The 14,382-nt window shown below is 53.3% G+C and overlaps 1 protein-coding gene across 3 annotated transcripts in view; it reads left to right on the plus strand.

The window, feature by feature from the left end:
* The window catches only part of ALS2 (alsin Rho guanine nucleotide exchange factor ALS2), an 895,474-nt gene that overhangs the window by 406,315 nt on the left and 474,777 nt on the right, over positions 1-14,382 (plus strand). For all 3 annotated transcript variants that reach the window (XM_069226056.1, XM_069226055.1, XM_069226057.1), the window contains one exon: positions 672-852. In XM_069226056.1, the coding sequence (XP_069082157.1) occupies positions 672-852 (181 nt within the window). The remainder of the gene's footprint in view (positions 1-671; positions 853-14,382) is intronic.

Consider the following 14,382-nt stretch of genomic DNA (forward strand, 5'->3'; position numbering starts at 1 on the left):
GAGGAAATTTAATATTCTGAATGGCTGAAGATTCCTGAAACAGTTTTGTGATTGCTCCTTGTTTCCCCACAGTAACATTGATTGTGATCTATATCAAAGAACATTTTAAAATATATACCTAGAGTGATCTGATCTTTTTCTGTGAACTGATGAAAATATGAGTGCTCTATGATGCTTATTTGAGTCTGCATACCCTGTACACTGTGGTTGATTTTATTTATTATATCTCGCTTAAAATGTATTTTAAAGTATGTAACAAAAAATGTGTTTCAGTATCTATATAATCAATGTAATTTTCAGTACATAATAATGGATTCTTTCTGTGACCCCGAGCTGTAACACAACTCACACTGTGAGTAACCTTGACATAGATTACATTACATTTAAATGATAACAAATATTATATATGATGCTAGCAATTTATTATGTCCACCCTACATATATCATTGACAATTTTCACTTTTAGATGTTGCAGTATCACAGTAGGGATGGCCAGTAATCTGAACAGGGTGCAGCATCATTGAAAAATGCATGCCTAACTCCTAAGTTACCTAAGTGCATTGGGTTTTGCTAGTTAAGATTGGGTTAAAGTCTGATTCATTTATCTGATCACATTTGTTTTCTGCATTTTGTACAAGTGTTGAATAAGGGCCTTCTTTATTGTCATCTAGATAACCTTGGCAGTGCCTCTTCCGTCCAGCTGCTCCAGGATTTGGCTAGCAAGTTTAGTAAACTTTGTTACCTGATTGGTCAGCATAGCACATCACTGACTAACTTCATACATGGCTCAAAAGAGGCAAAACATCTGGTTCTTCTGGAACATCCAAGCCTCTTTCATGACAGCTACACAGAGTGAGTATCCAAATTGGCTGCTTCTCTAGTCTCAGTAGAAGCACAAGGCGTAGCAGAATAACAATAAATGGTTGTGCATTTCTCTTGTTGGTATCAAAACCTGTCTTCGGTTTCTGCCTTATAGTATGTTTCACAACAACAGCTGCACTTTTGACCACCATGCACATGTGCACATAAAACGCTAGCCACAGTGTCACCCACCATCCACTGAGCACATCAACCAAGTCCTTTTTTTACATGTGATGTGGTTGTAGGACATGCTTTTATAGCTTGCTGTTCTGTGTCTGATTTTAATGCACTTTATTGGATCTGCAAATCCCAAGTGTGCATACCAGGGAGCCTCACTCTTCTTTGCCTCCTTCTGAGGTTGATAAATTAAGTAGCGATAAATTGGTTAATGGAAATACCTGTTAGGTACAGCACTTAAGACAGAATTATAGTATGAAATTCAAGTTGTTATTATTATAAGCACAAGCTGAAAGACCCAGAGGGGCATTAACTGAACATTTACTTTCAGTCTCAGTGCTCTTTCACAGCTTCCAGCTCTATCACAGTGTTCATTGTAAGGTGGCCCAAGAGAAAATACTGACCAACTAGTCAGCCTACAAGAAAATAAGGAATATTCACTACGTTGGCTGGTGCTAAAGATAAACTAGCAAATGATGTCACATGAGTTGTGTTTTTCTATTGAATTAATCTTAAATTGAATTAATTAGTACCACCTTCTCAGGTAGAGTTTTCTTAAGCCAGAAGGTGGATGGGAAGCAAAAGTGGTGTTCAGAGCTCTGTCTCTTGCTTCACAATGACGTAGGAGCTCAGTTACAAACTAGGCTTCCTCACAATGGTTGTTCTTCCCTTGACACAATCATTTATGTTTTCTGTAGTGCTTAACTTTGCTGTAGTGCTTACCCACTGAAAAAGCCCTGAGTTCCACACCTCAGTTAGCTACAGTTCTAAGTTTCTGAATTTTCAGAAAAGGCAAGTTGAGGTGTGACAAAGGTGTTGCCTTTATTAATGTAAATTAGCAAAATAAAATTTGTGTTGCCTTTTTTATTGGATTACAATTATAATACATAAATATTAGATAAATATGTTTGTAGCATGTCTGGCTGTAGATACGCATTGTGTGCATACTCTTCCCATCTGTAGATGGACCCGGACATTTGCAACTTGTGACCTGTTGTGACTCCACCCTTGGTCCAAAATGCATCAGCAGACTGGCTCTATTTCTTGTTGTTTTCTTCTGCCATCGGGGGCTCAGATGTTGAGGAGCACTGCGTTGGAGTCGGCACAGCAGCACGTCCATTCTTCTTCTCTGTTCCAGCAGTTCAATGTTCGACCACAATGAAAACAACGGTAACATGCTAAATAATCTATTTGTCCAGGACTCCAGTACTTAAGATTAGTGGGTCAGCCACTGTTATACCTTAAGGCTCCCATGCTTCAATCAAGTCCCTTCTGATGCTTGTTGGAGAAGGCACGTAGTTCACAGGTATGAAACATAAACCCTTCTATCCCTGCCCTAGGTGTAACATGAAATACCCCTGGAATGATAATCATGAGATCAGTAACCCTGGCCCCTCCCCAAAAAACATGGAAACTTCCTGAGAAATCTGCCTCTCCTTCCAGTGAAAGAAAACCTTAAGATATTGTAGGAAAAGGAGGCGGGCCTATCACAGGATGCAAATACAAGCCTTGTCGAAGATGCCTAAAATTTTGGGAGGTGAACATATGCTGGTGCAGGAGAAGAGGAAGTCAGACCCTCCAGCATTCTGTCGGGTCAAGCATCAGGGAGAGTCAAGGGGCTGTCTTCTCCTAGGCATCCAACATCAAAGAAGAGATAGAGTGCCTCAAACCAACAGTGCAACACACAGCAGCTTCATGGCCAAAGATCAAGTCACCAAAGCATGGTCCTACAGCACAACAGGGTCAGTTCTGAGTCCCAAAATGCACATCGATGGAGGCAGAGCACTGTTTCTGTGGGATCTAGCTCTGATTCGAGCTGGAAACTACACACATCTTTGGGTTCTACTCCATCAAGTAGGACTCCCTAGACTTGAGAGGCTAGATAGTCCCCTGTGAAGATCAAAACAAGTGGCACCAAACCACACCATGCCTACATACCACTTTGACACAAAGGCTCCGAAAAGCTGCAGCAGGGATGTCCCTTCCTTGGTTCAATTTTAAGTGTGGTAATAGGCAAAGAATACCCCCAAAACAGAGGATGATGGCATTCGAACAACTGTTGCCTCTGTTTCAGACACAATGGCCCTCATTCTGACCCTGGCGGTCGGTGATAAAGCGGCGGCCAACCCGCCAACAGGCCGGCGGTCCAAAATATGCAATTCTGACCCTGGCGGGAACCGCCAACACAGCCCGCCGCATTAACACTCCGCCCGCCACGGCGGAACAAACAAACAGCGCGGCGGTCCCCGCCAACAGCCAGGCGGCAGACAATGTACCGCCCACCCTATCACGACCCACCAATCCGCCACCTTTTCCGGGGCGGGAGCACCGCCGATAAAAACACGGCGGAAACAGACTACGAACGGGAAAACGCTCACCTCCACATACACCACGCGAGATTCCGGCAGTATGGAACCCGAGTTGCAGGTCATCCCCGCACTCCTATACCTGCTCCTGTACCAGGAGCACGCCCGGCGGCGCGGAAGACATCGGTGAGTACTGCACCTACGACACACGGGAGGGAAAAGATTACCGGCACATACCCACCCACCCACACCCACTACAACACACACATTAATGCATTCCCACAGATCACTGTCACAACCCACAAACCCCCCCCTTCCGAAATAATGCAAAGACCAAAAGAAGAGATCTCAAACGGGCAGATATATTGAAAAATGGACAGCAGTAATCCAAATAAATAAATAAACTATGTACAAAATATATACAGCTACTAAATGTAGTCCAACCACTGTCCGTGGACCACAGGGGTCCTGAGCAAAGGGGCAAGGCCCAGTCCCACGACAAGAACTCCACGGAGAGAACACTGCAGGGGCATCAGAAAGAAAAAAGGACAGGCACCTCAGGGGGAAGGGAAGGGGGGGCACCTCAGCCACTTGAGTACACGATGCCAGATCCACGAGGGGACTCCATGACCACTGGCCCATCCTGGGGAGAGCAAAGCCACAGTCCAAACAGTCCATACAGTGGGTGGCCTGCCCACTGGGCCATCCTGGGGAGAGCAAAGCCACAGTCCAAACAGTCCATACAGTGGGTGGCCTGCCCACTGGGCCATCCTGGGGAGAGCAAAGCCACAGTCCATACAGTGGGTGGCCTGCCCACTGGGCCATCCTGGGGAGAGCAAAGCCACAGTCCATACAGTCCATACAGTGGGTGGCCTGCCCACTGGGCCATCCTGGGGAGAGCAAAGCCACAGTCCAAACAGTCCATACAGTGGGTGGCCTGCCCACTGGGCCATCCTGGGGAGAGCAAAGCCACAGTCCAAACAGTCCATACAGTGGGTGGCCTGCCCACTGGGCCATCCTGGGGAGAGCAAAGCCACAGTCCAAACAGTCCATACAGTGGGTGGCCTGCCCACTGGGCCATCCTGGGGAGAGCAAAGCCACAGTCCAAACAGTCCATACAGTGGGTGGCCTGCCCACTGGGCCATCCTGGGGAGAGCAAAGCCACAGTCCATACAGTCCATACAGTGGGTGGCCTGCCCACTGGGCCATCCTGGGGAGAGCAAAGCCACAGTCCAAACAGTCCATAACAGACTCCACTGCCACTGGAGGAGGCATGTTGGCCAGAGGACATCCTGCAGCCCTGCCCGAGACAGATCCTGCCCTGCCACGTCTGCCAAAGGGCCAGCGGTTCCTGCCTGGAAGGGCCCAGTTCAGCGGTTCTTGCCTTGAAGGGCCCAGTTCAGCGGTTCTTGCCTTGAAGGGCCCAGTTCAGCGGTTCTTGCCTTGAAGGGCCCAGTTCAGCGGTTCTTGCCTTGAAGGGCCCAGTTCAGCGGTTCTTGAGACGGCGGTCCCCAGCGGAGCGGTGCTGGAGACGGCGGGGCCCAGTTCAGCGGTTCTTGCCTTGAAGGGCCCAGTTCAGCGGTTCTTGAGACGGCGGTCCCCAGCGGAGCGGTGCTGGAGACGGCGGCCATTCTATGGCCAACTGCTCATTGCCTGGTGGTGCCCTCCTGGGCAGCGGGGATGGTGCTCCTTCAATGCCCACCTGGGCTGTGGGTGGTGGGGCCCTCCTGGCCAGCTGGGCTGGGTCCTCCCTGGGCAGCGGCTATGGGGGTGGTGGGCTCTCCCGGGGCAGCTGTGCCGGTTCCTCCCGGGGCAGCGGCTATGGGGGTTGCGGGCTCCTCCTGGGCAGCTGTGACGGGTCCTCCATGGGCAGCAGGCCTGCTGCCTGACTTCTCCGCCTTGCTGCCCTTGCCCTCCTTAGTCGGGAGTCTGTGGCCCTTTCCTCCCTTTGGAGTTGTGGCTGTTGACGGTGGCTGGCTAGTGTCCTGGGGGGATATCGAATCCGGGCTCCGGCGGCGGCCCTTCCGCCTTCTGCTCCTCTTTCCAGGGGGTGGGCTGGCTGTCCCCTTGCTGCTGGGAGAAGATCCAGACCTGCGGGCTGGTGGGCTCCAATACCCCTGCACCCTTGTCAAGGGGGCTGCAGGGCTGGTGGTGGCTGAGGTGCTCTTTTTACCCCGACGAGAAGGAGGGGGGGGGGCTCAGGGTCAGGAAAGAAGGTAGCAGTAGAGAGATAGATTTTCTTGGGACAATGGAGAGTGGTAGGTACAGTGGGTATGGGAGTGGAGGGAGAGGATGTGGTTGTAGGCGAGACAAGTTTGCTGTCTTTGGGTGCAGGTGCAGGAGCGGGAGGCTGTCGTGAGGTGGATGGCTGTTGGGTGGGTGGGTGGCTGCGTTTGTGTGGTGTGGAAGAGGGGGTGACAGACACAGTGGGAGAGGACACAGGGGACGTGTAAATGGCAGTGGGGGTGGTGACTGCACGTGTGCGGACTGGAGTGGAGGGTATGCTGGTGATGGAAACACTGGCTGATGGTGAGGTGAATGAAGGTGTGAGTGTAGACGTCACAGGGAGGGAGGAGGGAGACGAGGAGGTGGGGGTCACAGAGGTGGTAGTGACTGTTGGCATGTCTGCATCGGAATGTTGCTTGTGTGAATGTCTGCGTGATCTGTGGTGCTTATGTTTGGATGAGCTGCTCTTGGGTGTTGAGGTGTGTGCAGGCTGGTCTGATGGTGTGGGTGGGACAGGCAGAGGAACAGGAGACTGGGAGAAGGGAGTTAGTAGAGGGAGGCAGGAGACAGGGACAATGGCTGCCGTCAGTGCTGAGGCCAGAGCCTGGAACGATCGCTGATGGGCAGCCTGACCCGAATGAATGCCCTCCAGGTACGCATTGCTGCGATGAACCTCCCTCTCCACCCCCTGGATGGCATTCAAAAGGGTAGTCTGCCCAACAATGAGCGTTCGGAGGAGGTCAATGACCTCCTCACTGAGGGCAGCGGGGGTAACAGGGGCAGGGCCTGAGGTGCCTGGGGCGAAGGAGATGCCCGGCTTCCTGGCAGAGCGGGCACGGGGCGAACGCTGAGGGGCTGCTGGGAGGGCGGAGATGGTGCGCTGGGTGGCGGCTGTACCTGTAATGGCGGGGGGCACGGATGGTGCCACCCCCGCAAGGGAGCTCCCTTCCGAGGACGTGTCCGTGTCGCTGCAGGGTCCAGTCGTCCCTGTTGTGGAGCTCCCCTCGCCCTCCGTCTCACTGGTCCAGTCAGACTCTGTGGCATGGCCCTCCTGGGCCATGTGAGATGCAGCTCCCTCCTGCCCCGATGCCACTTCTCCTCCGCCTGATGATGCTGAAGCACACAAGCACAGAAAGACAAACAAAAAGGGGGGGGGGAGAGAGAAATAAAGAGATTTTGAGTACATGGATCACCGGTACAGTTAGCGGACATGACAGACACAGATGCCCCCTGCACTAAGTTGCGCACTTGGGGTCCGCTACGCATTCCGTGGAACATGCCCTACACGCCTAGAGTTGACAACTGCACCCATGGATGACACGGCCCAGGGATGGCTGTACTGACACACTACTGAGGGTGGTGGCTGGGGACACAGGGGCTTACGGGGGTGCCCAGCCTACAGATATCGCCCTGGCCTAGGGGGACCCACAGCCCTCCTCCCCCACCCAGACACCTCCACTGCGCGACAACAGAGTAGATGATGCTTGTACTCACCCCCTTGTGTCTGCTGTGTTGCCCTCACGCGCCCATCCAAATCAGGGTAGGCCACCGCCAGGATCCGGAACATCAGGGGGGTCAGTTGACGGCAGGCACCCCGCCTACGTTGGGAGGCCATCCCCAGCAGAGACTCGGCGGTCTTCTTGGTCCCGCGGCGGATGTCCTCCCACCTCTTGCGGCAGTGGGTGCCCCGTCGATGGTGGACCCCCAGGGTCCGGACTTCCTTGGCGATGGCACGCAAAATCCCGATCTTCTCATGGGCGCGGACCTATGTGACACGTACAGGGAGGGAGAAATACCACGTTCAAGTTTGTCTGCATTTTCGTTGCCAGTGGCCCAACGCCCCCCATCCCCGCCAGGCCCCCCGCCAGGCCCAACATGCCCCCCATCCCCGCCAGGCCCCCCGCCAGGCCCAACATGCCCCCCATCCCCGCCAGGCCCCCGCCAGGCCCCCCGCCAGCCCCAACATGCCCCCCATCCCCGCCAGGCCCCCCGCCAGGCCCCCCGCCAGGCCCAACATGCCCCCCATCCCCGCCAGGCCCCCCGCCAGGCCCCCCGCCAGGCCCAACATGCCCCCCATCCCCACCAGGCCCCCCGCCAGGCCCCCCGCCAGGCCCAACATGCCCCCCATCCCCGCCAGGCCCCCCGCCAGGCCCAACATGCCCCCCATCCCCGCCAGGCCCCCCGCCAGGCCCCCCGCCAGGCCCAACATGCCCCCCATCCCCGCCAGGCCCAACATGCCCCCCATCCCCGCCAGGCCCCCGCCAGGCCCCCCGCCAGCCCCAACATGCCCCCCATCCCCGCCAGGCCCCCCGCCAGGCCCAACATGCCCCCCATCCCCGCCAGGCCCCCCGCCAGGCCCAACATGCCCCCCATCCCCGCCAGGCCCCCCGCCAGGCCCAACATGCCCCCCATCCCCGCCAGGCCCCCCGCCAGGCCCAACATGCCCCCCATCCCCGCCAGGCCCCCCGCCAGGCCCCCCGCCAGCCCCAACATGCCCCCCATCCCCGCCAGGCCCAACATGCCCCCCATCCCCGCCAGGCCCCCCGCCAGGCCCCCGCCAGCCCCAACATGCCCCCCATCCCCGCCAGGCCCAACATGCCCCCCATCCCCCCCAGGCCCCCTGCCAGCCCCAACATGCCCCACATCCCCGCCAGGCCCCCAAGCCAGCCAGTGGCCCCAAATCCATATTGAATTAAACTCACTTGTTGGTCTGGAGGACCGTAGAGTAGCGCATACTGGGGGAGGACCCCATCCACAAGTTTCTCCAACTCCTCTCCAGTGAAGGCAGGGGCCCTTTCCCCAGTCGCAGCAGCCATTGTCCCTTCCAGACCGAGGTCACAGCAACACTTGCAGTATAGGTCCTCTCCTGTGAAAGTTCAAGTCGCAAGTGGATAAGTAGATAGGAAATGGCGGTCACGTCCGCGGCGGTGCGTACCGCGGCGGGGCGTACCGCCACCGCCGGCGCCCTTCGCCATTGGCTCCTGAAACCCATAGGCTTCAATGTTAACCAATGCGGCTTCGCGCCGCGGTCTTCGACCGCCGCGGTGTGCCACGCCAGCGCATTGACCTCACATCCCATTGTCACACTTCACAGGTCAGGCAGCCGCCATTTCGAGGGTCCACATGGCTCAATTTCAACTGCGTCACACAGGCCTAGTCCTTGCATAGCCACTCAGACACGCCATTCACTGCATAGAGAATCGTTTACTGTGCAAGCTGTGAGTACGTACCTGTGGGTTGCTTGACTCTGTGCTCCATGTTGTCCTTCCTAGGCACCGTCCGCTGGGTTTGGCGAGGAGACGGATGAATCCTCGCGTGTACCGACCGCTGGTGGACCTGTCGACAATGGAAGAACGCCACATTATCCTGACCTACCGGCTTGACCGTGCCACTATACATGAACTGTGTGCCCAGCTGGAGCCCGACCTGATGTCCCCCATCCGCCAACCCACAGGGATTCCCCCTCTGGTGCAGGTCCTGTCAGTCCTCCATTTCCTGGCAAGTGGGTCATTTCAGACAACAGTGGGAATTGCTTCTGGGATGTCTCAGCCCATGTTTTCGAAGGTGTTATCCAGAGTGTTGTCTGCCCTGATGAAATACGTGAGGAGCTACATCATTTTCCCTGAGGTGGGCGAATTGGCTACAGTGAAGGGTGATTTCTACGCCCTTGGACATATTCCCAACGTCATTGGTGCCATTGATGGGACCCATGTGGCTTTGGTTCCCCCAAGAGACAGGGAGCAGGTGTACAGGAACAGAAAAAGTTACCATTCCATGAACATCCAGGTGGTGTGTTTGGCTGACCAGTACATCTCGCATGTAAATGCCAAGTTCCCTGGGTCAGTGCATGACGCCTACATCCTGAGGAATAGCAGCATCCCTTACGTGATGGAACAGCTAGAGAGACACCGTGTATGGCTATTGGGGGACTCTGGGTACCCCAACCTGTCGTGGCTACTGACCCCAGTAAGGAATCCCCGGACCAGGGCAGAGGAACGGTACAATGAGGCCCATGGGCGTACTAGGAGGGTGATCGAACGCACCTTTGGCCTCCTAAAGGCCAGGTTTAGGTGCCTGCATATGACAGGTGGATCCCTAATGTACTCACCTAAGAAGGTGTGTCACATCATCGTGGCCTGCTGCATGCTTCACAACCTGGCTTTGCGCCGCCAGGTGCCTTTCCTGCAGGAGGATGGTCGAGACGGTGGTGTAGTGGCAGCTGTGGAACCTGTGGAGAGTGACGAGGAGGAAGACGACGGGGCTGAAACAGACAACAGGGGCAGAATCATTGAACAGTACTTCCAATAGGACACAGGTAACAATTCAAACATAATTTAGTGAATGTGAACTACTCTCCTGCATCTCTGCTGCCTGTCTATTTGCCCCAGTGTATGATGACTGAGTTGTGGCTTTTCCCTCCCTATTTCAGATCTGGGGTCCCCACTACGAGTCCTGTCCTTCGTTTCCCCATGGACTACAGCTTTGTGGCAGCTGTTTGTTGACTTCACTATGTACAAGGACATATTTGCACTGTCATGTCAATTACAATATTTTGAAATCACAGCCAGACTCCAGATAGTTTTGTGCTAAATGGGTGTTTATTTCAGTGCTCAAAATGGGATGGGTGGTTTCAAGTGGGTGGGGGCTATGGTGAAGGAATGTCCATGGCAGAGTCCAGAGTAACAGTCACACAGGTGCATTGTCCAGAGGCCTGTGGAGAGATGGAGCATGGGCAGTTCAAGGATGGACAGGGTGACAATGTGGGACAGTGGGATGACATCAGGTGGTATCCTTTGCTGGCGGGGGTCTTGACATCCTACTCTGTCTTCTTGCGAGATCTCAGGGCCCTCTTGCGGGGTGGTTCTTCTCCTGCAGGAGGTGGGGGTCTGGTGGGCTGCTGTTGTGCGGGGGCCTCCTGTCCACTAGCGCCGGCGGAGGTGGTTGGCTGTTCTTGGTCCAGGCTAGTGGCAGGGGCCCTTTGTTGTTGTTGAGTGTCCGTCCTGGTGTTGATGAGGTCCTGCAGCAGCCCTACCATGGTAACCAGGGTGGAGGTGAGGGCTCTGATGTCCTCCCTGTACCCCCGATAGTGTTCCTCCTGCAGTACCTGGATCTCCTGGAACCGGGCCAGTACCGTCGCCATCGTCTCCTGGGAGCGGTTGTATGCTCCCATGATGGTGGTGAGGGCCTCGTGGAGAGTGGGTTCCCTGGGCCCGTCCCCCCCCTGTCGCACAGCTGCCCTCCGAGTTGCCCCGTTTCCCTGGGCCTCTGCCCCCTGGCCGGTGTGCCCACTACCACTGCCCCCAGGTCCCTGTTGTTGTTGGGGTGGTGGGTTATCCTGGGTGCCCTGTAGTGGTAGACACACCGCAGATTGACGCGCCCTGGAGACAGAGGCATGGGCCCGCTGGGTGGGAGCTGTGCTGGTGTTCCCAGAGGGGTTTGGGTCTGTAGTGGCCTGTGCCTGTGTGAGGGGAACCGACTGTCGAGAGGTCCCCGATGGTCCGGGCTGGTCATCGGTGTCCAGGTCGACAGAGCTGCTGTCATCGCTGACGGCCTCTTGGGTGGGGGTTGTGGAGAATTCTGGGCCCTCCGTGGCGGTGTGTTGACGGTCGGGTCCTGCAGGGGTATAGAGGTATGGTTATAGTTTCAATGTGTGGCATATGGGTGTATCTGTGGGTTCCCGTGTCCCCAAGTGCTGGCATTCGTGTGTGGGGGCTTTGGTGAGGGTGGCTTGTGGGGGGGATGTGTATATGCATTGGGCATGCTTTGGTGATGGGTGTCCATGCTTAGTGGACGCATGCAGGCCTAGGTTTTGGGATGTGTGGGTTGTGATGGTGAGACATTGGCAGGGAATAGGTGTGCTGGGGGTGGGGGTGAGGATGGTGGTGGGGGTGAGGATGGTGGTGGGGGTGAGGATGGTGGTGGGGGTGAGGGTGGGGGTGAGGATGGGGGTGGGGGTTGGGGTATGATTTGGCATGCAGGTGGGGGGGAAGCAGTAGTGAAGCTTCAACTTACCAGTATCCATTCCTCCGCCGACTCCTGCGAGGCCGTCAGGATGCAGGATGTTCAAGACTTCCTCCTCCCATGTTGTAAATTGTGGGGGTTGAGGTGGGGGTCCTCCGCCAGTCTTCTGCACGGCGATGTTGTGCCTGAATACCATGGAACGCACCTTCCCCTGTAGGTCGTTCCATCGCTTCCTGATGTCTTCCCGATTTCTGGGGTGCTGTCCCACAGCGTTGACCCTGTCGACAATCCTCTGCCATAGCTCCGTCCTCCGGGCAATGCTGGTGTATTGGACCTGTGTGCCGAAGAGCTGGGGCTCTACCCGAACGATTTCCTCCACCATGACCCTAAGTTCTTCGTCTGAGAAGCGGGGGTGTCTTTGGGGTGCCATGGAGTGGTGTGTATGATGTGTGGGGTGGAGTATGTGTAGTTGAGGGTGTTGAGTGTGGTGGTGTGTGTTGTTTTGTGTTTGGATATTGTGTGGGTGATGGTGTAGTGTGCCTCTGTGTGATGGTATTCTGTGATCGCTGATGTGTCTCTCAGTGCTTCTTTCTGAATTTTTTGTCGTAGGGGTTTGTGGGTGATGTGGGTGTGTGTTTTATATTGTATTGTGTGTGTGGGAGTGGTGTGTGTATGTGTATCAGGTGTGTGGAATTCAAATCGGCCAATGTGGCTGAGTTTTGTTCGTTTGTGTGTATTCTGACCGCGGCGGTGTGTACCGCCAATGGAAAACCGCGTTTGAAAGACCGCCGCGTGGATTCGTGGGTCGTAATGGCATGGACGTATTTCTGTTGCCGTGACGGTGGAGGTTTGGTCACCTCCACTTTTCTGCCGACCGCTGGTCTGGCGGTCTGTTGTGGCTGTCGGATTTTCAGAGGTTTGGCTGCTGCGGGTCAGAATGACCGTGGCGGGTTACCGCGACCGCGGCGGAATTATGGAGGATTTCTGACCGGCGGTAGGCGCCTTTTACCGCCGAGGTCAGAATGACCACCAATATCCTATTAATGTTTGAACTGCCATGAAACTGCTGGGGATGATGTCTTAATACATAGTGATTTTACTTTTACCAGGTTACACATGCACCCTCTACAAGACTGTCTTTCAAGGCAGTGTGCACAGATGAAGGGGGATTGGAATTAAGGGGGATGAAGTATCAGCACTCACTGCTTTGGTGGAAATGCAAACAACCTACTACTGGGAAAGCCCTTTCCTAGACTCTCTTCTTCAGGTGATCATCACCACCAGTGCATCTCTCATAGGGTGGTGAACTCAGCTCTGAGAGATTATAGTCCGAGGTTCCCAAACCCTTTAGCACCAGGGACACCAAATAAACCACCTGGAGCTTCAAGCCATCAGACTAACCCTGAAACCGTTCCTGACACTTCTGCCAGTATTAATAAAGACAGACAATATGACGACCATGTTGTATGTCCATGAGCAGGGCAGCACCCACTCCCACCAGCTCTCTGCACGAGCTTAGGAGATATGGCACTGGGCAACCTGCAACAATATTACCTGTTTGCAAAGCACTTGCAGGGAGTGAGAATGAGTATGCTGAGCTGCTCACCAGAAAGAAGGTTGTTTATCGTTTATTCACAACCCAGCCAGCGCATTTCAACATACTAGTCTTGATCATGGCTGGTGGTCCTTCTTTAGTTTTCACATGTATACCATTTCAAATCAAATTGCATTGTGGGTAATGTGGTCATATCAAATTATAACAGAAAACACATTGTTGATATGAATTTTTTTTAAACATCAATGAACATTAATATGAAGGATTGAATCCAACTGGTATTGCTAAGCAAGGTAGATAGTATTTCTAAATGCTAGTTCTCAAATGATTAGTGAAATATTGTTATTCAACCCATTCAGTTCTTCACTCAAGTGGATAAGCATTATTAAGCATTCACTGTGGTAAACTCTATAATTACCCTCTGAGTGAGGTATCAAGTCTTCAATTTACAACATTCTGCTCCTGAATAAGGAAAAGATTACGGGCTAGTTGTATCAAGCATTTTTGCATTCACAAATGGTTTGAATGGCCGTTTGCAAATGCAAAAATGCCTTTCATGTATGTATGAAAGGCATTCGCTGTGCAATTTTATGGAATCATTAAAATAGCGATTCCTTAAAATTGCGAGCCTGTTTAGAGAATCGCAAATTGCAATTCTCTAAATAAGAAATCGTAAATAAGGAATCCTCATTTGTGATTTCTAAACCACATGTATCAAGCTTTTCCTTAATGCAAATTGGGCATTAAGGAATCACTAGTACCACCAAGTTGAATTTGGTGGTAAGCATGTGCAAATTTTAAAAATGCATTAAAAATGCATTTTTAAAATTGACATGTAACCCACACATGCCCCTTTGGCATGTGTGCGCCTTACATGTCCTTAAAACAATTATTGGGGAGCAGCAGTGGGGGCCTTTGCCCCTAGCACCCTAGGTTTTGCATTTCCCAAATTTGCGAATTCCAGTTAGGAATTCGCAATTTTGGAAATGCAAACAATTCGCAAATATGGGCCTACAGGCCCATAGGTGTGAATGGGGCTGGTATCGCAATTTGCGATTCGGTAATAGCATTTGTGATTTTTAAGAAATCGCTATTACCGAATCGCAAATATGATACATACCATTTTGTGATTCAGAAATAGCGATTTCTAAAAATCGCTGTTAGAGAATCGCAAAATGGTTTGTTGATACATCTAGCCCTATATCTCTACAGTGATTTTCCACAGTCGTGCCCCTCTTAGTGAGAGATTCTCCACTACCTTGAACCTCCACATTTTAGCTGTTCATATGTCTCTGG

This window comes from Pleurodeles waltl, chromosome 3_1 (assembly GCF_031143425.1).
Source record: "Pleurodeles waltl isolate 20211129_DDA chromosome 3_1, aPleWal1.hap1.20221129, whole genome shotgun sequence".
Classification (NCBI taxonomy): Eukaryota; Metazoa; Chordata; class Amphibia; order Caudata; family Salamandridae; genus Pleurodeles; species Pleurodeles waltl.